General features: G+C 25.8%; 1 protein-coding gene across 1 annotated transcript in view; it reads left to right on the top strand.

Annotated features, from left to right (window-relative positions):
• The first annotated feature begins 200 nt into the window (after positions 1–200).
• The window catches only part of LOC107446654 (cationic amino acid transporter 3), a 39,194-nt gene continuing 12,241 nt past the window's right edge, over positions 201–27,153 (top strand). Inside the window, exons 1-13 of the mRNA XM_043053363.3 lie at positions 201–572; positions 3,379–3,539; positions 8,109–8,228; positions 9,430–9,558; positions 10,604–10,759; positions 12,072–12,211; positions 15,015–15,129; positions 16,651–16,873; positions 18,598–18,737; positions 21,098–21,200; positions 21,285–21,341; positions 22,898–23,079; positions 26,254–26,420. Coding sequence (XP_042909297.1) covers positions 3,425–3,539; positions 8,109–8,228; positions 9,430–9,558; positions 10,604–10,759; positions 12,072–12,211; positions 15,015–15,129; positions 16,651–16,873; positions 18,598–18,737; positions 21,098–21,200; positions 21,285–21,341; positions 22,898–23,079; positions 26,254–26,420 — 1,647 coding nt within the window. The 5' untranslated portion in view covers positions 201–572; positions 3,379–3,424. The remainder of the gene's footprint in view (positions 573–3,378; positions 3,540–8,108; positions 8,229–9,429; positions 9,559–10,603; positions 10,760–12,071; positions 12,212–15,014; positions 15,130–16,650; positions 16,874–18,597; positions 18,738–21,097; positions 21,201–21,284; positions 21,342–22,897; positions 23,080–26,253; positions 26,421–27,153) is intronic.

The raw sequence follows: 27,153 nt of genomic DNA, 5'->3' as shown, positions 1-27,153 counted from the left end.
AATACTAATTCGAAACTAGAACTTTTCTTCCATAATACGGAATACAACAAAATAAAAATTAATCGCGTTTCTGGTTTCACAATATAAAAATAATCACGAAATTCCAAAACGTATACAACCAATAATTACAGTACGTGTTTTCTCCGCCGAAACGCTAAGCTTGTTAGACAGTAAAAACAGCTGCATAACTGAACATTTCGCCGGCCGCTTTGAGGCTAAAAGCGCATGCGCAAACACGCCGCGTTTGGTTTGGCAGCACTGACTGATCGCGGATTCGAGCTGAAGAAAAAGAAGAAAAACTTGATCCTGATATTCAGTGATAGTTTCTCGCATCATTTTGTAGTAGAACACTGTGTCAGCGTGTTAGTGACTTCGAAAAAGTATAAATTCTCTTTTCTACATAAGTTATCTCCTACATTTACGGATTCTACTGTATTTCACGATTTTATCGTTTGTGGAAATACCGCGTGCTTCGTCTATAAAGTGTCATATAAAGGTGTAGGTGTTTTCAATATTGTCTAAGAGAAATATTTTATCGTCTGTTTTTTTATCTTTTTAAAGTGATCATAAAGGTAAGTCAATGCTCGAAATGGTTTATTGTTGCTTAGATTATAAGAAAAATATGAATTTTATGTGTTTTTGTCGAAAAAAGATGTTTTTTTTTTGGTTAAAACATTGACTGGAATTGATGATGCAATCACGTAATCACCCATGTCTCTTTGAGCTATCTCTTAAAAAGATAATTTAAAAACTTAAATTGAATCTATAAACACGATTTTTTAATTTAGTTTGCAAGCTCCGATTCAATTGCTAGAATTTGAAGGTAGTGAAAATAAATATTGCTTTTTATATATGTAGCGTTATTCATGCTTAATTTTTATTAGTGCAATGTGGAAGTCAATCAGATAAATGTAATAAAATTCCTTTAAGATTGATTATTAATAAAATGTAATATTAAGGTACTCTTGTAAAATTAGTATAAAAAAGAATAAACATAAAATCTTTGAATTCCAAGAGATTAAAAAAAAAACTTCTGTTAAATATATTTATTGAAAAAAATATCTGATCGTTTCATTATTATTTTTTTGAACCCATAATATATATATTCTTAATTACTGTTTGCATATTGTTGAATTTGTTTACTTTTTTTTCTTCAAAAGTATATTTAATATTTTGTTCAAGTTCTGATTTTTAAAGCAATATGATCATGTTATGAGTCATGAAAGAGTATTAAAGTTTTTTTTTTATTATTAAATTTGATATTTGTTTTTAAAAATGCTTGAGGTTTTTTATTTACTGTAGGATTTTCAGTATTTATTCAATTATTTCAGTAATAAATATTTGTTCAATCAATTACATATTATGCTTATTTTCTAAGTTTTTATTTATCTGTAGATCAATGTTTTTTTTTTAAATTTTATTTATAAAGACTAGTTTTTTAAAGCATCAAACCTTTAAAAAAAATTACTGTCAAAACACCAAAAAAAAAGAAATTATTTTTAGTGTTTATCTATAGGTTTGACTTTATTTATACAGTTTATTTTAGATATTATTTTTTTAAATTTATTTATTGACTGCATTAACATTATCTTTAAGGTTTATTGACTGAATTCACATAGTTGTTCTCTTAATTTCTGCAATATATTGTTAAATTATTATTTTTTCTCTAAATGCCTATTTTATAAGCACTTGTAATTTTTTAAACTTCCTAGTTTGGGTAATTGCTTATGTTTTTTCTTTTCTTTTTGTAGTATTTTAAATATTTATCGTAATAATTATTTCATTAGAAAAGATTGATTAAATTATAATTGAAGATTATGCTTAGTTTATTAGCACAAAACCTTTAGTTACTGTTGCTAAGTTTTATTGAATTGCTGTTGATCTTTCATAAATTTTCATTTGTTTGTTCTTTGATAAATATTTTCTTTTAAAATAAGTTTCTATCATATTTTTTTCTGATATTTACAGTGTTGCGAAAATCAGGATTTCTAATATCTGAAATTTAAAAAAAAAATCTTTCTTAAATCAAGAAATCAGATTTTTTTAATACATATACTAATTAAAACTCGGATAAAATACAATAATAAGGCTTAATACTTTAAAAAACATTATTACCTATAACTTAAGTACTTTATGTTTCTAACTAAAATGCTGAAAATAATTATATAATTATTATAAATTGAACATGTAAAATCATAGAAGTTTTTATCATGATCATAGAAAAACATTTTTATGAATATATTATATATGTAGACAAAGATTTAATTTGTTAGTTTGATATCAAAGGAAAAACAAATTAATTTAGATCATGAAACATAAATAAAAAAGAATTATTTTAAACTTTACTTGGCAGAACAAATTTGTATCCTATGCAAATATATTTTTTAAAAAATTATAAGTTTTCAGAGTATTTGTACTTAAATTTAGAAATAAATTGATACAATGAAATATGTTGAACTAGTAAATTATTTTACGGACAGCTAATGGTAAGTCATAATTTAATCCATATTTTGTTTCTATTTTTAGTTCATTTTGGGCATCAAATAATATTTTACATGCATTACCTTCTATCATCATAATTTTTCTAATTCTTAGTTTAAAACCTTCAATATAAATCTTAATAATTTATCTGTAAATTATACTGAACAAAAAGTGTTTTTGATTTAAATCAATGATTTTGTTTGTAAAAATGTCAATTTAAATCAATGATTTTTTTCAAAAAAATTCAAGCAATTTAAATTATGCCATCTCTGGTTATTAATTGTTTAATTTTCACTAGCACTGATCTTTAAGTCAAATTCTTTTGTGAAAATGTTTTAAATGTAAAAGTAAATAATTTTTTTAATTTTATATTTGGTTTGAAAATGTCCATTAGTTTTTATTTTAGTAGATTAAATATTTATTTAAATGCAATTTTAAATATTTATTTAATTGAAAAATATTTGGTTTATTTCTATGAAATATGATTCTTATATTATTTTATTAATGTTAACTTTTCATAGTTTAATTTTCATTAATTCCTGCAGTATTATCAAATTTTTTTTTTAAATAGAGACTGGTTTTTATATGAAATAAAATCTAGTAAATTGTGTGAAAAAATTATACACATTTATTTTTCTTCTTAAATTTTTATTCTGAATGTGCAGTTTTCAATCCAATTTTTTTTATTTTTAAATAATACATTTCATTTATTTTTATACAGTTACTCAAGTACAGCAATAAAATTGCTTTTTAATATTTACTGATTTAAAATTTTGTGTTTAAAGTAATTTTAAAGTTTAATTTTTTTTAAATAAATTAAATTCTAATCCTAATGTTTTAAATTCTGCATTGATTTTTATTGAATCTAATTTTCCTCTGATCTTAATTGTTTGACAGGAAACAACATTTTTAGCTGATAAGTGGTCCTGAAACATACTACAAAATGTGTGCCGCAAGGTCTTTTTTCAGAGCAATAGTCCGAAGAAAACCTTTAGAAGTGGATTTACAAGAAACTAAACTTAACAGATGTTTGTCAACATTAGATTTAACATCACTTGGTAAGCTGTTTTTAATTATTTAGTTTTTTGATGCTATTAATAAGTGAGTAATATTTGATTTTAAGGATATTAAGAACTATTATTTGTTACAACACATTAATAGGTTACAAGAATGTTAAAAAAAATGAACTGTAGTATTATAATACATGTCAATATTATGTTTTATTAAAACAATATATTTTTTTTATTTGTGACTTTGAAATTCTGGTTAGTGAAATTATATATGCAGTGATTTAAATTCAAAGAAAATTGCAATATTGTATGTGTGTTACATTTTTCTTCTAAAGTTATTAATTTCTTTTTAAAAATGCAACTTAATGATGGGGTATTATAATAAGAAATTATATTTTGAATTTGTAATAAATTTATATAATTTGAATTTTATTGAAATGAACAAGGTTCCTTGGAAATCTGGAAATAATGATATATTTTAAACAAAACTGGAAAAAAACCTTGGAAATTAGCTAATTTTAAAATATGTGATGTAATATTCTCACCAAGTAGAGTTCAAAGTAAAATATCTGATATTATGTATTATTTCTTTACAGTATAATGAAATTTATTTAGATTTAGTAAAGTTAAAATATTAATTTGTTTAAAGTAATCTCATTTGGGAATTTTTTGTTTCAATTTCCACCTACACAAATTTTTTTGTCCATATTTTCAGTTTAATACTACTATTCCCTAAATTGATAATAATTGTTTTAAAAAAAAGTAATTTATCAAAGTTCTTCATCACAAACTTACTTGTAAGATATATCATGGCTTAGTGACCAATGTGATTTTATTGTTAAATTATGTATTATTGTTAGATAATTTTTTAATATTGTTAGATAATTTTTTAATATGGTCAGAAATTTTTTGACTTATTCATGGGATAGTTAGAAAATTTAACTTCTAAAACTGAGTTTTTTAAATGGTGTACTTGAACACGGGTATCAAAGGATAGAGATGTATTAGAATTTAAAAGCTTGTTAGCTTAAGTTTATTTGATTGAAGTCTAAAAGAAATGAAAGACTGATTTCACTTTTTACATTTGCTTGTTATTGCTTGAAAAATAATTATAAATAAAATTATAATAATTTTCAGTTTTTTTGAAAATGAATCTTTATTCAATGTTTAAGAATAAATTGCTTTTCTTTCAAAATTACTAAATTTTTTTAAAAAAAATATTTAAATTTAAATAATTACAAATTACAGCTTACAAAATATTATGTATTTTTTCGAACTAAAAAAGCTTACAAAATGTAAGTTATAATAGTTTTATTTTGTGAGTTATTTTCCTTTCTTAGACTCAAATTTGATAAATTCTAACTAATTGACCTATAGAACCAGTGTTAGCATCAAGTATGCCATATTTATAATGTTAGACTAATCATTTCAGTCATAGAAAACATTGTATTTAGGGGAATTACATATTTGGTTTATATTAAAAGTAGGTGTAGGAAAGAAGTTAGTGTTATTATAAAAACAATTAATTTGAAAGTTTAAAACATTTATGAGTATAATAATAGCAAAATATCAGTGTTTGTTTTTTAATACCATTTTGTTGTTTAAAGTTCATGTAATGTTTATTTAATCAATGTTCCTTTTAAAGTTTCATGAGCATATGTTAAGTTCAAATTAATTCATCTAAATACATTTTTTCCTAACATTGAACTGCTTAAAACAAGGTTTTATTCATTTCATAAGCTATTTAGTTATTGTTATAATTTTAAATTTGTCAAATTAAATTTTGTTTCATTCATTGCTTCTTTTGGTCTTTTCTAAAACAAACAATTCAACTTGCATAAAACCCTCTTATTTAATTGAGCTAAATAATTTAAATATTAAATTTTAATGTTATATTTAAATTATGAAGTTTGAAGTTCCTAATGAAAAATTATTTTATCAAAATCCTATAAAAAATCACATAAGTAAGCAAAACTCAAGTACATAATATGCTTGTAGGTTGCAGTTAAAAACTAAAAATGTAAATTGCTTATTTTTTGTTTTTTATTTTAATACTGAAGACAATTTTTTAAATGAGTGCAGTGTTTCACTAATTTTATAAAGTTTTATTTTCTTATTTTTATAGTTTTTATTTTTCTAATTTGAGGAATTGAAATGTTAAACATTTAAAAGAATTTAACTGCAACTGCCTTCTTTGGTTTCATTTCAAATTTTCTAAGTTACTATGTCATTTTTTTTTTTTTTTTTTTTTGTAATTTGATTTAGTTCTTTGCCAATTAATTTCCTTACCAGGGCTGGATTACCCACTAGGCCATGGCCTGGGGCTCCCAATGATTAGGGGCCCCCTTAAAATGAATTTTTTGAAAATAAATCTTAAAAAATTAGGAAAAAGGATTAGGATTTTTCAAATTTTTTCAAAATGTTATGATTATTTTTTTAGTTCTAATTTAATAAAACAAAGTAGTAAAATTTAGTTTATTATTATTTATTTTAATTTTTAATATGCTTTTTTAAATGAAAAGATAAATACTTTTATATTTGAATAAAAAAAAATATACGAGAAAAAAATTTAATCAAAGGGCCCCAAAAATATTAATGTCCTAGGGCCCCGCGTACACTTAATCCAGCCCTGTTCCTTATAATCATTTACCTAATTTATATTTATTTCATTTTGCTGTTTTTTGTTTATTGTGTTTTTTTCTGAATCTCATTTACATCGTTCATATTATAAACGATCCATAAAGGAGTTAAATATTTTGTTTAAAAATTTATGCCATCAATTAAATTAAGCTTAATTAATTAATTTATTTTTTTAGTAATAAAAATGTTTAGTTGTTGAAATAAGCTTTCATTCTTCAACATTTATAGATATCATTTTAATCATCAACTCTACTCCTATCCTCTAAGTGAAAACAAACATTATTAGGATGGAGGTTTATTCTGCAAACAGAATAAGCCTCAAATTTTCAGGTAATTTGAAAATACCACTGGAAGAATCTGGAATTTTCAGGGAAATTTACCCCTAACTCAGCAATTGGCAGTATTGTATTAATATGTCATCACTATAATTGCATATAATAAAGTATTCGTCAGAGCCATTTTATTCAATAATTGAGTTTACCTTTTCCTTAAAAAAATGAAACTGTTGACTGAGTCGTGCTCCTGTTCCATTGGTCCAGAGTTCTATTCTCGGACTTGTCAGATTGACTCATTATTTTATCTCTTCTTTGGTCAATTATATAAGTTCCAAACATGGTTAGGAACTTTACCCTAGGATTTTTGAGTTTGGCGTAGTACTCAATAAGAGCATTTGTTCTTGCTCCTGCCCAAGGTGAAGAAAACTAGGATGTGCATCATAGGAATTGATCCTCCATGGGCTGTTGTGCTACTGAGTTTTTCTTTTGTCTTAAAACATTAGGACAATCAATATTTTTCAAAAAAATTATTCTAAATCCCATTACAAGTTTAATAATAAAAACCTTCTATAGAAATCATAGAAAATGGTTTGGTTTAGCATTATGAAAATTGTAGATTTGAAACAATGAGCAATTTTCAAAAATTAGCAAAATTTAAATTTTATTATATACAAATTGTTGATGCATATAAATTTTTAATACATAAAGATTTTTTTCTTAATAATATTTTTAAATCGCTATAAAAATTTGGTATAATTTAAATCAATACAATTTGCAATTTTTCTTTGGAAATCTTTAGTAATTCGATGAGCTGAAGGAATTTTGTTTTGTTAGTTTCAACAAATGTTCCACACATATTTCATAAGTGATTAATAATGCATAATAATAATTTGGTAATTGATAAAAATTAGGCATATATATTGGAATGAAAAATTCTGTTCTCTAATGAAGAAAAAAGAAGATCTAATGAGAATTAAAATATTGTGGTTATGATATTGAGCCGTTGCTCCCAAACTTTTCTAAGTTTTGGTGCCCTTACAAATTGAAAATTGCCTTATGGCATCCTAGTCTTGTAATATTTCTTTGCAGCATAATGTTTATCATACACATATAATATATACAATAAGACTTCAAACAGAAATTATCAAAGTTATGATGGAGGATTTGAAAACAGGTAATGCAACTCAAAATTGAAAGTCTATCGAAAGCTTTAATTTTAATTTATAATTATATAATATTTGAACTATAAAATCTATCTACCCTGTCTTGAGATTTTTCTTCTTGCGTAATAGATTATTATTAAAGGAATAATATTTAAAGTGAAGTCATGAGCACCTTGTGTTATCATTCCTCTCGCTTTGTGGCACACTAGGTTAGGACGCCCTGGTACACATTTTAGAAACCCCTGAAGTAGGAGACAGGACTTTATCGCACATTATATTGGGAACAAAGTTGTAGTATTATAAATAACATAGACAGTTGAATGAAACATTATGTTTTTAAGTTCAAATGAAATAATTAAATTAGTATTGTAAATGGTATGTAATTATTTATTTATAGTTGTGTATGATATAAAATTTTACTTTGAACAAATTTTTCAGTTGAAAAGTTACAAAATTTCTTATAATTATGGTAATATTTACTTTTATGAGGTAATAATTTTCAAATAATTTAACTCTTTTTTTTTTTTAATTTTTTATAGGTATTGGCAGCACCCTTGGCTTGGGAATATATGTACTGGCTGGGCAAGTAGCCAGTACTAAAGCAGGCCCTGCTGTTACTATTTCTTTTTTCATTGCAGCTGTAGCATCTGTATTTGCCGGTACATGCTTATAGAGATAATTTTATTATTATTAATAAATACTTATTTATCTTATTTTTTAGAGTTGTATTAAAGTATAGGAGGACTGAAATGTTACTGGGTAGAAATTTTACTATTCAGAAACATAAAATAATTTTAGCTTAATGAAAATCTTCATTTTGATTAATTTTTTTAGCAATTCCGTTTTATGCAGGGTTAAAAATTAAGAATATAATACAGAGATGCCAACTTGCTCCGGACAGCAAATAAATATTTTAAAGTGGTAGTTTATCAATTGTGATTCTTGGTTTAATAAATTCAAATTAGTAGATTTTTATCCACCACTATTTCTAAATAATTCATAGTCTTATATAATTCACCACTTTATAGTACTTATGTAATGCTATGCCTTTTAAAAAGCAATAAAAAATAGTCAAATATTTGCAAAATTTAGTTTGCAGTTATTTACCGTTTTTTTATATTTTATTATTTTGACGTGTCCGGAGCAGTTGGCATCTCTGATAACATCAATGATTCAAAGGACCAGTAACTAAAATATTTGACTTCAATGGAACCCTACTATAATGAACCATAGACATGTGAATACTCGGTTATAGTAGTGGCCCCTTCTGAACTTCCGTTTAGCTAAAGTTATTTCATATAGGGGGCCCCTGAAAAATTAATGGTTTATTTACAATGGACTCAAATTCCATTTCTCATCTTTAAATTTGTAGGAGTTGTGATTGCAAACGACAGCATTTCTTAAGATTTTATCAAATCTTACTCTTGCATGTTCTTTGCTCTTAAAAACTTGAAATAAGGTAAACAAGTTGTTTATCTGCACATCTCTCATCTTATCCCTTTCCTAGGTATACGAAGGACAATATAAGTGTGTGGTAATCAAATTTTATTTTGGAATAGCAACCAGCTTAAAATTTAGGTTAAATAATCTTACTTCATTTTTTAAAGCTAATTATGTAAATAACAATGAGTAGCATTAAATGTATTTCTTACTAGCTGTGCACTATATATTTTTCCAATCAAATAGCACATAGTCCTGATGAAATTTGTAGATTTGTTTATTGATTTTAATTTATATTATCAGTTAATTTACATTATCAGTTGAAAGACTGGTTAATTTCTGTAAATTATGGTGTCAAGTAGAATTGATTAATGTAATAATCTGATATTTTGAAAATAATCAATATTGATGTATTTTTAGGTTTATGCTATGCAGAATTTGGTGCAAGAGTTCCTAGAGCTGGATCAGCATATGTGTACAGTTATGTCACTGTTGGAGAATTGATGGCTTTTATTATAGGATGGAACCTTATATTAGAATATGTCATAGGTAAAACTACTTTTAAAAACTGACTAATTGTGGCTTTTTTTTTTCAACGAGGGTTAAGCAATTCATTTTTAATAAGCTATAAGAATCCCACATGTACAGGAAAAGTTGGATTTGTCAGAAAATTTAATTTTGACAAAAAAAAATTAGGGCAAACATGAATTTTTGTTTTTAGTCTTGAAAAGTTTATCAAGAAAAGTTAAAAATGTCTCATTTTAAAATTTATTTTAAGAACTATTAACTATTCAAAGGGGAGAAAAATGTAACATCTATTACAATTATTTCTTATTCCAATTCTGATGCAAAATAATTTGATACTCTTACATCAATTAAAACTAGAGTAATAATTTATATTTGTACATAATATTTTTCTACAATTTCTTGTTAGATGTTTTTTTCTCTTTTCATTGTAGCTTTATTTACAGTTCAACAGTGTGTTTTATTAGGATAGTTATAATTTATTTCAATACTTATAACTTTCAAATAAATTTTTTATCATTAAAACTATGCAAAATTTATAATGGCTGTATAGCTGATGTGATTCTATTAATGAATTATATTTCTATTGCATTTTTTTTTCAATCTGTTCAGTTTTTGAGTAAACCATTGTTTTAATTTATAATTTATACACTTATGTATTGTTAAAAATGCATGTTAAACGTTCAGTTCGTGGTTTCCGATGAAATATTGTAGTATGCATCATAACTGAGGTCTGGAATTTTGTTGACGTCTTCTTAGAATCAATAAATTTTATTTCAAAAATTGACTGTCAACCTTGTAGATTTTTATTTTTCATGCTATTATAAACATGCTTGTAAACTTATCTAATATACAATATTTAATTTATAATCAAAATCAAGTTATGAAATAGAAATGAAAATTGGTTTGACATTGAACACCTCATTTTTTAAAACTAGAATTTCTCTTTTATCAGTGTGTTATTTATAGCTTTTATGAGGCTGATAAATGGCTTATAATGGGTACCAAAAACATACCTTATAAGTTAACTATTTCATATCTAATAGACACTATTCTATATTTTGTTAAGGAACTGCATCTGTTGCTAGAGGATATAGCGGCTATTTAGACTCCTTATTTAATGGTACCATTGAAAAACACCTGAGGGCGGCTATGCCCATAGATATTCAGCATGTCTCTGCATATCCAGATTTCCTAGCATTTGGAATAACACTGTTATTGGCAAGTATGTTGTTATTTGTATTTATAATTAGGTACTAAACAAATTTTGATATTGTCAAAAAATTTTTGCATATTTTAAAGTAAACAAGATTGTATGCTAATTTTGTATTAATTTTGATTCATAAACTTTCTCTTCTGTCTTAGATGTTTTTAAATCTTTTAGTTAAATTTTTAGTTCTTTATGATTATAATTAGATTCATAATCTAAAATCAAAGAATTAATTTTCTCTGATAAAACAATACTGCTATATAAATACACAAGTGGGCGACCTTTGTGCTAAAATACAAAATAAGGCAAACAACGTTAAAGAGCACAAAAATATTTATAAAATACAGGCAGCTGTTTCGGATGCTCAGAGGGCAACCTTCATCAGTGCAACAGAAAGAAATGAGAGAAAACAGGGTAAATATAGAGAAAGGTGATGTCACAAGAGGGTTAGAGCAACGGCCAATAGGAGGAAAGGGTGAATGGATGACGACGAATTGGAAGCAAGGAACAAAAAGGTGGTTAGTTAGGTTTAATCATAGATTTCCAAACAGGAGAAAGATAAGGAACGCTGGATAGGTCATTGACCAACAGTTTGGAATTTTTGAAAATACGATAAGACGTGTAAAAATTTAAATCAAAAATTAAAGAATAAATTTAAATCACTTTAGAAGAAGAAAAATTAAAATTATGATTAGAGTCCCAACAATGTTGGGCAATAGATGAGCGTTTAAATTCTTGTTTTTTGACATAAGCTTCATGTTCCTTGACACGGCACTTTAAGGCACACTTAGTTTGGCCTATATATGAAAGGCCGGGCCGGGATAGCCTGGTCGGTAGGGCGCTGGACCCATATCCAAGAGGTCGTGGGTTCGATCCTCGCCGGCCGAAGACTCCCCGTGTAGTAAATGGTGACTGATGCACGTTAAATCTGTCGAGTCTCAAAGTCCTCCATGTTCCCACAACAAATCAATACCTCTGGGGGTACTGATCCAGGAGTTTCCTTGTCTTCTGGATTGGTTCAAAATTACAAGGCTACGGAGTTGAACGTAAGTAGTCGTAAACAATAAAATATATGAAAGGCCGCATTGGCAATTAATTTGGTATGTACCCCAGCTATTTTGACTGTCAATGGGCTGTTTGAGATTAGAAAATTTTATCTTATTAATGGGACTGAAAATAATATTAAAATCAAACTTCTTTGAAACTTTGAATTGAATATGCTTACTAAAATTATCGTTATATGTTATTATATATATTACTATTTCAAAAATTTTATATTATCAAATTTAAAAATTAAATGTATATACCAATTCATGAATGTTTTCAGCTATGCTGTGTATTGGGGTGAAGGAATCCACACGTTTCAACACAGTGTTCACTGCCTTGAATTTGGGGGTAGTAGTTTTTGCCATCATAGCTGGATCTATTAAATCTGATGTCAGCAATTGGAAATTAAAGGAATCGGAGGTAATTAAAAATACTAATCATATAACTTGTTTGTTTTATTTTCTCTCCTAAGGAAAAATTGAATTTGTTTAGCAATTGTTATATATTTTTGCAAAAGTTTTAAATTAACAGTATATCAGATTTATCTTTCGCACTTTGATGACACAAAAAATAAATAAAAAATACTCTATAAAAAGTAAAAAAACACCCTATAAAAATAAATAAAAGAAAATGAAAATATGTTCTAAAAATAAATAAAATAAACATCTCTTTGCAGGAAACGAAATTTTTATAGAATTTTTTTGTACCAAATGTTTTGGAATATAAGCAGAGCAATTTTTGAAAGCTAAAGTGAGGGGGAGGCTTCAGGGAAACATCCCTCACAGAAATAATTCCAGGAAAACATCGCACACAGAAATATTTCTCTTTTTGTCTAGCATTAGTAATAATCATTAAATACATAGAATAAAAGTTAGAAACGGTATGACCAAATATAAAAATAGCATAAGTACAATTTGAAAGAAATACTACTTTTTAATCTTCTAATTACAGATTCAGAAAGATCATGCCTCTTTTACTCAGAGTGTAACTGTTGCTAGATTTATCATTACTAGAAAAGAGGGTGTACATCTTTATTATCAAGCATAGCATTCCTTATTTTTTTTTTGTTGACCTATTAACGAAATCTGCATTTTTGGTGAATTTCCAAATGAAGAGCGTACTCTTTAGCTTCTACACTAAACCAGCCCATCGAGGGCCACTGAGCATCTTAGCTTCTACACAGATCAACTTATATAAAAAGAAAACATGATTGTAAACGTTATAATTAATATACAGTAGAGTACCGATTATCCGGAACGATCGGGACCATCGCTATTCCGGATAACTGTTTTTTCCGGTTTTCTGAATCCCTGCAAAAAGCAGTTTTTTTTATTGTTAAACCCAACTAAAGAAATTTTTTTTGGAAATAATCATAAAAAGAAGAAAAAACGATGAAGTAATACACTAATGATTATTTCCAAAATGATGGTAAGCTAAACATCTTTCAGAAAAGAAAGAAAAATCCTAAAATATTATGAGGAAAAGAAATATTCTTTAAAAAAATGGCGGGAAAATTTATCGAATTTCATTCCGGTTTTCTGATTTCCGGATAACGGGTTCTGTACTGTATTTAGAAAATTCAAATTTACTTAAAAGCTACATTTATTCAAGTTTCTACAGGTGTTCTATATGTGCCCCTTCGGTGACACGACAAATGTCTACACGGTAATCAAGCTCCTGCCACACTCGTGATAGCATATCCCCTGCGATGGAGTTTCTTTTCGTCCTGGGCTTTTGTTCTTGCATAAGCAGCCGGTATCCTGGAACTGCTTCACCCACCTGCTTATGTTATGCCGATGCGGTGGTTCTTTATAAAATTTCGTGCGAACATGTCTTTGCACAACAGTTACCGAGGAGGTTTTGGCATATTCGAAAATGCAGTATGCTCTCTCCTGCATGGATGACTTTTTGTTTAACAGCGCCTCTAGCGGCGAGTTCGTCATTCGATGATTTTTCCCTGTTGCCAAATAAAACTAGTATAATTGTAGTTGCAGAATAAATTTGTTTCGGCTGAATAAATCCATTACGGCAGTCACACTGTGCTATTCTTTTTGTCCCATTCAATATGAAACACCCTGTATTTGGAACTATAGGGTAATAATTAAATATTGTATAATGTTATATAATTCTAAAATATTAATGTACTGGTCGAAAAGAAGCTCTTAGAAATGCTCTTATATGAACCTATTATTTTGAAGAACTCTCACGAGTGGCTAAGGTGAAGAATTTAAATTTCATTTCATATTTATCTGCAATAATTTGGTGTGTGCAAATGGGGTATAAAGCTGCTTGCAATTTAAACTGTTTGCTTTATCTTCACCAAAACTGATAAGGAGAGATGTAGGTTTGTGCCCCAAATTCATAATATCAAATAATTTGTTTAGTAAAATTTTTTATTTCTATGCACTGAAAAAATAATCACTTGTTGCTAAGATATGTAAACTGAATTTGTCTATCCTTTTTAATGTCAATTGAATTTGTCTATCCTATTTATGTTAAAGTATCGCTGTGAAATCTGAGGAATTTTAGATGCTCTTTATTACTGTTTTACATTTAGAATTTATATTAAAACTACCAAAATTATTAAATATCAAAATTATTATTTGATTTATCTTCACCAAAACTGACAAGGAGAGATGAAGATTTGTGCCCTAAATTCATAATATCAAATAATTTTTTTATTTGGTAAAATTTTTCATTCCTATGCACTGAATTTGTCTATTCTATTTATGTTAAAGTATCGCTGTGAAATCTGATGAGTTTCAGATGCTCTTTATTACTGTTTTACATTTGAAATTTATATTAAAAATATCAATATTATCAAAAATTCATTTGTACAGTTGTAATAATAATATTTGACTCCTGAGCAATTTTGTTTGTTACTTTAAAAGCATTTAAATCCAATTCTACTTTTATTAAAATGGTAGGCTGAACATTTCATTTTTTCTAGCTAAATTTTAATAACATAAACTTTTATTTCAAGAAATTAGAAAGAAAAAAAAAATTAAAAATCCTACTTTTTTGAAAAAATTAATCTCATTGGAAATCAGGAATATCAAATGTTTTATTGTGAAATCGGCAATTTTTATTTATTTCTTAACTTTAGCATAATTAAATACTTTTACTTTCTTTCTTTTTCCTTTTTTTTAGGAAAACAATCTTAGTGTCATGGTTTATACCTTTTTATTTCTAATATTTATTAATGTTTTTTTTTTTGTTGTAGATTCCTGCATATGCGGGTCATGGTGGTTTTTTCCCATTTGGAATTTCTGGAATGATGTCAGGGGCTGCAACTTGCTTTTATGGTTTTATTGGATTTGATTGCATTGCAACGACAGGTGATATTATTGACTATACGTTTTTTTCATCTGCGTAACTTAAAATTAAAAAGCACTCTAACAAAATTTTATACTATTTTAATTTTTATGAATTTTTGCATTAGTAGGGAAAAGTATAAAACTTTTAGTAATAGTTCAGTTAATAAAAATTAATGTGTTTAAAAGTATCGAAGCGGTACAGTTTTGATTGAAACAGTTTTTTTATTGCACAGTTTAGATTTTTTTTTTTAAAAGAAAAAAAAATTATACAATTTAAGGTTATTTATAATCTGTCAATGTTAGTTTTTTCTTTCTTTTCCTTTTTTTAAAATGGTTGGTAAAAAAAAGGAACAATGTTGTGGTCTTATTGAAACTTAACAAGTTATATTTATAGATTTATTTATTTAATGTTTCCTATTTAGATTAATTATTGTACTTTAATGAGTTAAATATACAACAAAATTTATCGCACTTTTTCTAAAGTTCGTTTTATTTAATCACATACTTTTTTTTCCCTATACATTAAAAAGTTGACTCTTTTTAAAAAAATTTACAATTGTTTTAGTGTTAATGATATTACTGAATATGTAACAGTAATACAGTTCAGTCCTTAAAATTCATTATGGTCAATTGGTCTAAGACCATTAAAATTTAACTTGGACCATCTTAAAATAATTACCAGTTGTCTCAGCACCAAAACCACCTTTCTATATAAAGGGATTGTTATGCTTCTTTTTTTTTAATTTTCGGTTTTGTGTTTTGGTCTGTGCTTTTGTTACAGTAAAGCATATTTCATTTTAATTGTGAATATTTCACAATCATTGCTTTGTAATTTTTCATTTTAATTCACTTGAAGAAATTAATAGAGATATGCAAACATACCAGTGAAAATGTGTAGAGACAAGTAATAAATTTAGCTATTGGTTCTGTATATTAGTATCTAAATTTTCTTAGTTTTTGCCAATGTAGTTAATTTTGTTGTACATTATCACTTTGTTGATTACATTATAGGAATTTGTAGGCTATATTTTATTAACTTGATCTAACTATTTTCTGATTCCCAAGTTACTCCTCAATATTTTTGCTTTGATACCTCTTCTAAATTTTTTAATGTCAATAAAATTCTACCTGCTTCAGTAAGTTTGAAAGAAAATCAAAAATGTATGCTGGGTTTGAAAATTTAAAACCTTTTCTTATAGGAAAAATATAGAAATCAATTATAATTTTTAAAATATGTAGTATGTATGTCTATTAAATTATAAATCTAAATAGGCATCAGAAATTGCCAAATATATTTGAAACTGTTTTCTTACTTGGAGTATATTAATTAACGATATCTATTTCAAATTTGGATTTTCTTAATAAGCAAAATTATATTTGTAAATTTACAATAAATTGCTGTATAAAAACTATAGTTAATTGTATAAGAAAATTGCTTATTATAAAACTTATGTAACCAGTCAAAGGAATTCCTCTTTTAATTCTGTTTATTGAACTGTTCCATTTTTCACTTATACATTTAGAAATTTTTATTTATTGTAGGAGAGGAGGTAAAAGATCCTCAGAAGTCAATTCCCATCAGTATAGTTCTTTCACTGTTGTTTGTATTCCTTGCATACTTTGGAGTCTCTACAGTGCAAACTCTCATGGTACCCTATTATTTGCAAAACAATGCTGCACCCCTTCCCTATGTTTTTGATTATGTAGGATGGCCTGTTTGCAGGTGGATTGTTGCAGTTGGAGCTCTGGCTGGTCTTTCAACAAGGTTTGCCAGTTTTTCAATAAATTATATTTAAAAAAAATATTTGAGAACATGTTTGGTTTGAACAGCAATATATGTCTATGTGACTAAGCATCTGGACAGATCTTACTTTTTAACAAGTGAAATTGAAAAATGCATCATACTCGCAAAAATTAACCAATGAGATATAATTGTAAAATTGCACCAAGGAGATATATTTTCTAATATACATCAATGAAGTATACAGTAGAGCGCTGATTATCCAAACTGCTCGGGACCGAACGCCGTTTGGATAATTGGAAGGTTGTTCAAAATCTAGTTTAAATTATCATTATTTATGTATTAACTTGCCTTCACACTTTTTCCAGGTTTAGGACTGGCAGTACTATCTAAAATAGCTCTGTTTAAAAAAAAAAAATTCAAATTTTAAATATTTTTTATTTATTTTTTTTAAAACTTTTTTTTTCATTTTGAATTTTTTTAATCATATTTCAGCTTTTTAAATTTTTTTTTGTCAATTACTGATTTAGCCACATTTTTCTTTATTTTCCACTGCAAAAGAAATCCAGCAAAGACTTTTGTTTCGAAGAAGATGCTCTTTTTTGAGCAGCCATATCCCTTATTCTTTTTAAATAAATCAACTGAACTGGATCAACATCATTTTGGCGTTCTAGTCAATTCATTGCAATATCTAATGAATTGCATGCTTCTGTATGAGATGGTCCACTATCTTGAATTTGATCACCTACGTCTTCCTCTTTGTTTGTGGAGTTCTGAATTTCATTCAAAATTTCAGCAACTATTTCATTATTTGAAATACCGGGACGTTTTCAGTGTCTCAACGACACCAGTCTTCTATTTCTTCTGCTGCATAACCTGGCATCTTTTCATCCGAATGATCTACTTTTTTAGAAATTTAGAAAAATTATTGATAAGTTAAAAAGTATTCTAATCTTTAAAAAAAAAAAAAAAATCGGACGCAGTTCGGATAATTGGACGATCGGATAATAAGGGTTCAGACAACCGGCGCTCTACTGTGCTTATAAAAATATTCATGTGAGAGGGAGAGTATTATATCTCATAGCAATGTATCCCATAGTTATCATCTATAGATTAAAAAAAAAAAATTGTTTCTTAGTAAGAATTGTTCCATTTAGCAAACTTTTTGGAAAATTTCTTTGGATGTTTGGAAATGGATAATTCCATTGTTATGAATAGAATTTTTTCTCATTTTAAAAACATAGAATTTATAATTTTTTTAATTTATTTATCTATTTTTTTTTAGTTAAAAATTTTAAAACATTTTGTCAAAATAGTTTTAGCAACATTTTCTACTTTATCTAATTTTCATTAATTTTTTGTCAGTTTACACTAACAAACACATTGTGTTATGTCTGTAATAGCAAATTTATGTTTTTTTTTTTAAAAATTTATAAAATTAATAGCAGTTTAATGTTCAATAAAAGATGAAGCTAACAATCAGAGTTTATAAAATTTGTATCTGCTGAAATTTGTAAAAATTATAATATATATTTGTTTGTAGTTTTTTTTCTTATATTAATGATTTACATTATATTAAATGCATACACTTTAGTTTGTAAGTTATGCTTCATCTTAAGTTATGCCTTTAAACTAATGAAAGATAAATGCAAATTAAGTTTTAACCGGAGCAAATTAGGCTGAATGTCTTACAATTCATTTTTATATTTTTTTTATAAAGCTACAGGGTATCCTAAAATTCGTTTCAGTTTATTAGGAGCCATTTTCCCTCTTCCACGTGTTCTGTATGCAATGGGTTCTGATGGCATCATTTTTCGATTCTTAGCTAGAGTTCATCCTCGTTTTCAGACTCCACTGATAGCAACTGCAGTTTCTGGTGTTTTTGCAGGTATTTCAAACTTTTATTTTTCTCCACCATTTCACATTTTAGTTACAAATGTTAGCATTCACTTGTATTATATTTCTATCCTAGCAGCATTTTCAATCTCAACTATTTCATAGCAAAATTTCATTTTTTTTCTTTACTGTTATATTTTTAAAGGTTGTGATCAAAACTCCCACAATTTTTATTTTTTAAATAAAATTTGTTCTGGTTATTAGTTAGTTTTTTTTTAAAATTTTAAATAACAATGGTTTTAAAATATATGTTTTTATGAAAAATAAGTTATTAAATTATGAATTTATCTTGTTAAATAAAAAAGCAAAATTAAGACACTGGCAAATGCATGATTTTGAACTGTCAAAGGTGTCTATTTTACGACAAAAACAGCCACTTTTTAGTTTTTGCTTATTCAGAAACATCAATGTTTTATAAATTTTTAATTAATTGTTGATAACTAAGCATTCATCAAATAGATAATCGCCCTTTGTTAGTTTTTAGGAAGTCTGAATGTTATTGTAAGACTTAAACATCTTCAAATGTTTGTAAACTTTAAATATTATCATCTGTATTTTCATAAAATATTAAGAGTATTTCCTTTAATCTATGCTAATTTGTTTGATTTGCAAAAAATATTAAGATCAGTGTATTTTTATTTATAATATATATACTTTTTATGTTTATATGGAAAAAATGTTTTGAAAAAATGTTTTTTTGTAAACGCACAAAGAAATTAGTAGTGATGTAGGAATTGTAGTCTAATTGAAATGCTTCTTTGAAAAAAAGAATCGAATGAAAAGAAAAATTAAGGATTTTCGAATACTTTCATATAAACTGCAGTTTTATAAAATGAATTTTGATATATTTAAAACTTAGTGTATCTGTTCTAACTTTTTGTGAAATATAACTTCAAAAAAAAAAATAATAATAAAATAAATAAATATATTGCATTCATATTAAGCAGTCTCATTTAATCAAAAATATAGTATGTAATATTTCTATGTGTTTGTTTCCTTAATTTACAATTTAATTAAATCATTACAACATATTTTATAACCTAACTAACAAGTAATGTAACTAACGCAATTTCTTGACCTAACTAGTTAGAAATCTGTAACTTTAAACACCATTTCCCTTGTAACAAAATACTTGTTCTGCTAACATATTCACATATGGAAGCTTCAAATATTATTCTGTTTATATTTTTTGATTTAGCTATTATAATTATTCTCATTTAAGAAAATAGGTTTTAATAATTAGGAGAAAAATTAATATTTTTTCATGATAGTATTTTTTCTAGTTGAAAGAAAATATTGCTTTTACTTTTTTGTTTTAGAAAATTGAATAAACATTTTCAAATATGTAATATGATCTTTACTCTGTAATCTTTGGCATCTGTATAAAAATGTACTTAGTTCCTATTAATTACTAAAGTTATAGTAATGCAGTTATCAGCAGAGTTACGGGATGTTGCTAATTATTGCATTTGCATTTTTGCTCTTTTTTTTATCAGGCATTTTAATAGTTTTGTTTAATAGTTTTTTTTTTAAAAGCATTTTATTTGTGAATTAATTTCCTTTTTATAAATTACTTTAAATTTTGCACTGAATCTTGTATTTTAAATATTTAAATATGCTGTAATAATAATGATCATAGTTTTTCACTTCAAGAATTTTTAAATTTTTCAAGAAATTATCATTTATCTTTTTTAAAGTTAAATTTTATTATTATTTTAATAAAGACTAGTTCCATTTTATTTTGTTCATAAATTAAATATTTATTTTAATTACTAATTTATTTTTATTAAATTTATAAATGCAGTGCAGGTAACATATTGCATATATGAAGTATTTAGAAAATATATATATTGTTGTGTATGTATAGATACATACATATGTATGTAATTTTTTTCATCAAATGTTAATAATATCTCTAAAATACTAAATTTTATAATTAAAATTCAAACTTATTACTAATTATAAACTTTGAATTATCTAATATTGTTACCTTGCGCACATCCAGATTCCGGCCAATCCAAGGTAACTGAAATAACAAATCAAACACGCTTCTGTACTTTTGTAAGAACGAGCTGTTAAATGATCCCTTCGTCCCTATATACGCTTTTATTTTTATATTTAGATAGATATATTAGATAGCTAATATAAAACAACGCTTTAAAAATGTTAAGTTTTTTATTTTTCAATTTAAGGTAATATTTTAATTGTTTTTAGAAGCTTGTATTTTTAAGGGCATTTTTCAAGAATTTTTTGGTTATCAACATCCTCCTTATAAGATTAATAAAGTTACATCTTTTTTAAAAGAAAGAGTTATTCATGCATATTCTTTAATTTTTTGTGTGAAAATCATAGGAACAATGGCTATGATGTTCAATGTCCAAGAATTAGCCGATATGATGTCTATTGGGACATTGTTAGCATACTCTCTAGTTGCTGTATCTGTTACTATTTTGAGGTACTTATTGATTTCCTATCTTAAGTTTTTAGTTTGATAACAATTTTATTGAGTGCACTACTTATTTTGTTTATTTTTATATAGATATCGTTGTCCAGATAATGTTCAGCCATCGCATGCAAGGTACTCATCGATTCAGAAGTAAGTATATTATTAAATATTTAACTAATTTGCAACTTGTCATAATTTACACAAGAATTTCACTCCCAGGCATAGCATCTCCTTTGAATAACATGCAGGAAAGCTGATTTTCTGTGCAAATCAAACGAATTGTATCCTGCTCTAATTTAGGTGAAAGCAGATTTTAGGATTTATAATTAAAAAGTTAATATGAATTTTGAGTAAAATGTAACTACTATTTAAATTAGGGCTTTTAGCCAGTAGGCATGTGATAACTCTTAACCCACTTGCTGCATATTTTGTGGTTCTCTTTGAGCAATGTAGAAATAGCAAAATTTGTGCAGTCTGTGATTTATATGGATTTGAATGTTTCCTGTCTATTTAAAGTTGAATCCCTTTCTTTTCCTGTTAATGGTTTAATTTTAGCTTTTCTGTGATGTTTTGTTGTTTATTCACATCTGGGTTAACATATAATTAAGTTGTCTACATTTTAGGAAATATTCGATACTTAATTCCACTCTTTTTCTCAAACATGTCTGGCAAGAAGAGCTTTACAAGTGACATAACCTACATTCCTGACAATATTTTCGACACTAAAAGCAGTCTCTGATTTCAAGTACTCTGATTCCAGTGATAGTGGAAACAGATGGGATGTGTAAAATATTCCCTTTGCTCCTGCTTCATTTCAATATTTTTTTGGGGCAGAAATTTTGCTATTATATGATTATTATTCTGTTACAATTTCCTGACAACCTTCTTTTATAATCTAATTCTATATTTAAAAAAAAAATTTTTTTTTGTATATTTTAACACTAAAATATATGTACATTTGAACTTTATAATAATTTAAAAAAAAAAAAAACACTATTTTTGAATCTATTTTGTTGAAAAAAAATTATGCAGCAAGTGGGTTTAATTTTCTAAAATTCTGTGTATCACTTTACTGGTTAAATAAATTTCTGGAAAATATTTAAAACTGTTAATAATTATCTGCAGCTTCGTAATTTTAAATAATTTTTTTTTAAAATTCAAGCATAGTTTTAGGTTTTTCTTTATTAAAAAGTGAAAAATTATTTGTAATTCAAACAATGAATTTATTTTTGAAACAATTATTAACACAGTTATTAATAACATTGTAATTTCACTATCTCTAGGAAATACCTGCTTCATAAGGTGCAAATGTTGGCAGCTGTGAATTTTCGATGTGAGAGGACTATATAACAAAATAAATCAGCACTTTTAGTCTTAATATTTTAGTTTTGCCATAATGCCCATGAAAAGATGAGGCAAAACCGTAAATTTATAGTACAGTTTGAAAGTCCAAAAGTTTATTATAAGTGGATTCTATCTTACCAAATTTTATGAGAAATAAAAATTGGTCATTAAAAAGTGATTGATTTGATGTGGAATGACTCAATCAATTTACCAGTTAAAATGAATAATTGTTTATTTAATGGTAATAACAACTAAGAAAATTTGAATTTTCTTTGATTATATAGAATTATGTCTTGTGATTTCTTTGTATGATAAGAATACTGAAAAGAATTATCGCCTAATCATGAGATTTTTTCCCCCAGCTCACAGAAACCTGGTTATGAGACCGAGGGTAATGGTAAAGCAAGTTTGTCAGACTCTTTAGCCATTCCGCTAGAGAAGATAACTTACAATGCTGTATTTAGACAGTTGTACAATTTAGACAGAATCGAGAAACCAACTGCATTAACATCAAAAATAAGTTTTTCTCTTATTACCATAATATGTAAGTTATATTTGATTCTGATTTTTTTTATAAATATATAAGTTACATAAATATATGTGTTACATGCTGACATAAGTTATTTTACTTTGTAAAGAATTGAGAAAGTCCATTTGAGAGACATGTAAAATTATTATACATCGTGTGGGAACATTTTTGCTTCAAACCATATTTTTTTTATGGTTTCTAAACAACAATTTAAAGTGTTATGTGTTCTTTTCATTTGTTCAATGTATCAAAATTATGGTCAATAGATGAATAACTCTATTATAAATAGCTTATCTATTATCAGATCAATTTGTTTAGCACTTTTTATTTTTGTATTCAATAAATTGTTTTAAACTTACTTTATGTTATAGCATCTAGTTATTTTAGTTAATATTTGTTTCAAAGTTTTACTGTGCATAAAATAGGTTTTGAAGTGATTACCTTCAAAATAAATAAATAAAATTTCAAACCTATGTGCGCTAGTGACCTTTTTTTTACTTTTTAAAAAAATTTTGGTTACATTTTAAAAAAATATATTATTTATGATCAATTAGATTCTGTGTTTAAAATTAATAAAAACCTTTTGAAATTTTTTTTTTTATTAAGTTTATTTCTTACAATGTTTTTTTTTTGTTGCATATTTTATCCCACTTGTAACACATGTTATTTGTTGCTGTTTTAAATACAAAATACAATTCAAATTCAAAAATATAATGCATGTTACCATTCTATACATACTAAATATAGTTTTTATGATTGTGTAATTTTGTGTAGTTTTTTTAGGCTTGAATTTAACACAATATAGCTTAGATGCTTCCTATTTTCATTGTTAAAATCTACATTTAATACAATTATTATATGTATAGTATTCTAATTTTATTCATAATTTAAATTTTATTTTAGCACAGTTTTATTTCCTATTCTTAGTTTTTACATTTTAATCTTTAAATATAAAGATTAGTTAGTACTATGACCTATCTAAGTTTATTTTATCTAATTTTATTTTTTATTCAAACTTTTTTTGATGTATAGAATGAATATGAAATTTCATTAAAAGTTTAAAATTATGAGGGGCAAGGTTTTTTTTTCTATCAAAAATTGAAGGTTTTAATGAAAGAAACCAATTAGGTTTAATAAATCATTAGGTTTGTAATGAGAATTTTTTTATGATTATAAGCGTTGTTTTTAATGAAATTTAATATGATCATCATTAACAATTACTCTTTTTTTATTATTATTAATTTGGATTGTTCAATGCACACTTTTATTTTTTCTTCTAAAAACCTACACTTTATCATTCTTGTACAACATATGATTTTCAATCTAATCTTGTTTTTAATCATTTATTTTTCTAAAAAAAAAATCGCATCATTCTATAAAGTTTAAATTTTTATTTTTATTCAATATTGATACTGCACTGTACTATTTGTCCCCCCTCCCCGAAAAAAAAAGACCACACTGAAAAACTTTTAATATAATAATCAGGTCTTCACTATCTAGAAATCCATCTTAATCATTCAAAGGCTAATATATACTAACCTCAAATATGCTAATTAATAAGTGCAGATGATATTTTAAAATACAAAGTCAAACACAAAAACGTACTTTCTCCAAATAAACATATCTATTTTTCAAGATGAATTTAGGTTTCTGACCCCCTAAACATGGAGGGTAACCACAGTCTGGGAAATATGGTCCCCATTTTTCGGCCAGCAGAGCGCTTTAAAATTTGAACTGCTTCATGTTAATTTTCCTTTTTGCATATTTCACCATATCTCGATTCAACTAATTCCAAAATTTGTTCTATTCCCATTCATTCATCCATAAATAATTCAAAGCTAAAGATAAATTTCGGTACATATTTATTATTTTTTTTTTATTTTATTTAAAAATTGTCTAAAATGTTTTGAATTGTAAGCTATGCAATTTTTTACATAATCTTAAAGTATCTTATTTAACATGGTGAAATACAAAGTTCTAGCAAAATTGATTGAATAATTGCTAAAAAATTGAATTATAAATGTACGACTTTTTTAAAATTCCTATACTCATGAACTGGTCAACCAATGTTATTATTAATTTTTTTTTTGTATTTTTGCTCAAATTTCTTATTTTGCCATGTTAAATAAGATAATTTAAAATGATATAAAAAAATACATACATTGCCATTCAAAATTTATTAGACTGTTATAAAATAAAATAATATATATTTGCTAAAATTTATTTTTTGCATTGAATGATCTTTGGATAAACAAATTTCATAATTGTATGCAAAAAATATTTAAATTTGCTCTAAAAGTTCTCGAGATATAGCGAAATATGCAACAAATAAAGTTAGCATTTAACTTTTGCTAACGGCTGGTACACATGATAGACCAGAACAGCAGGTGTTTATTTTGTTTACATCAATTGTTCAATTTTGTTTACATTATTTAGTTTAATTTAATTTTATCATTAAATAATTAAGTTTTTTTTAGCAAACCTTTTTATGATTGCATTGTAGAGTACTTGCAACATTATCTTTCTTTATTTGTGAACAATTCATAAATTTACAATTCAATTATAAAAAATTGCAATTTATGTATATATACCTGTATATAGCTCAGTGTTTGTTACTCTTTTAAAATCAATTTTAATCCTATCATTAAATATTTTTCAAACCTCTTTAGATTCTTTTTAATATAATATTTTTCTAATTTTTATTCTTTAATGTTACAAAAAATTTAGTAACTTTTATTCTAAAATAGTTTAGTAATTTTAACTAATTTTTACTGTAGAAATTTAAATCTTCAATTTGTGAGAGCAATTTGGTTTTGAATGTAATTTATTAACATACCATAATTGTACTTTTATGCTGTATAATAATTTTCCAAAATTTTTCTCCTATTTTGTTTTGTTCGTATATCTGCCTTGCAGGTCTAAAAAATATGAATAAAATTATTTAGGTTATTTTAAGCTGAAATCATCCTTGGGAAAGATCAATGTATGTTATATCCAGAATCTTACTAAGAAATTTTGAAAAGTTCTCATCAAATTATTAGGAACATAATTTTATTTGTTGCAAATTAAAACACATTTGGGCAAATAATATTTTTGTTTTTGTTAATTTAAAATATCATTTCTTATAATTTAAAGTGCTTTTTTCATATTAAATTCAAAGTTATAAACATGAATTATATTATATTGTAGGTACATTGATTGTTATATTAGACGGACAGCTGGCATTAAATGAGACAGGCTTAGCAGAAAAAGATTTATTATCGTTTTGCTGCTTAGGTTTAACACTTTTTTTTATTCTCCTTTGTCTTATCATGCTACATAGGCAGCCATCAGAACAAACCAAATTATCATTTAAAGTAAGTATTTTACATGCTTCAATAATAAAATTGTAGCTATAGATGTCTGTGTTTATCATATATTTTACTAGAGAATGTGAAATTAATTGATATAACAGAACAGGGATGACCAATCCTTAGAACATTGGATGATTATAACTAGCTCTTCAGTCAGTTCTGATACACACCCCGTCATACATTAGAGATTTTCACAAAACATTCTTTTCAGATCTGAAACAGAAACATATTAAAATAAATAGAATTTTTTCAAAACTTTTATTGAAATCTGAAAACATAACCATTTGTCTATTTCAGAGATGATTGTGGTTTGGAAAAAATCCGAATTTCTGAATTTTTGGCTAATCGCGATCCAAAAGTCATAATCTGAGGAAATCAGAGGTCTAGAAGTTTCAAGAAATCATCAATCACATTAATGTCTAAAAAATTTGGTATATTTTATTTAGAGACAGAAGAACTAAAATTTATACTTGGCATCTCTTTAATTTCATAATATTTTTTCATTTAGAATAATAAATGTGATTCGACATAAAAGTAAACTTATGCATAATTATTCATTTAAATTATACTGAATATAATTTATTTAGAATTTCATGCTTTTAAAATATCATTGATTTAAATTTATGAAGACATTAATTTTTTGAAATGCATCATTAATGATTTTACTCAAGAAATTTTCGGGATTTTTGAGTTGGGCTCACAATTACCCCTGCTATTTGACCATTTTATACATCTG

Source organism: Parasteatoda tepidariorum, chromosome 9 (assembly GCF_982258835.1).
Source record: "Parasteatoda tepidariorum strain Cologne lab strain chromosome 9, Ptep-v5.0, whole genome shotgun sequence".
Lineage (NCBI taxonomy): Eukaryota > Metazoa > Arthropoda > Arachnida > Araneae > Theridiidae > Parasteatoda > Parasteatoda tepidariorum.
Note: the sequence above shows the minus strand (reverse complement) of the source record. Positions and strands in the feature narration are given on the sequence as shown.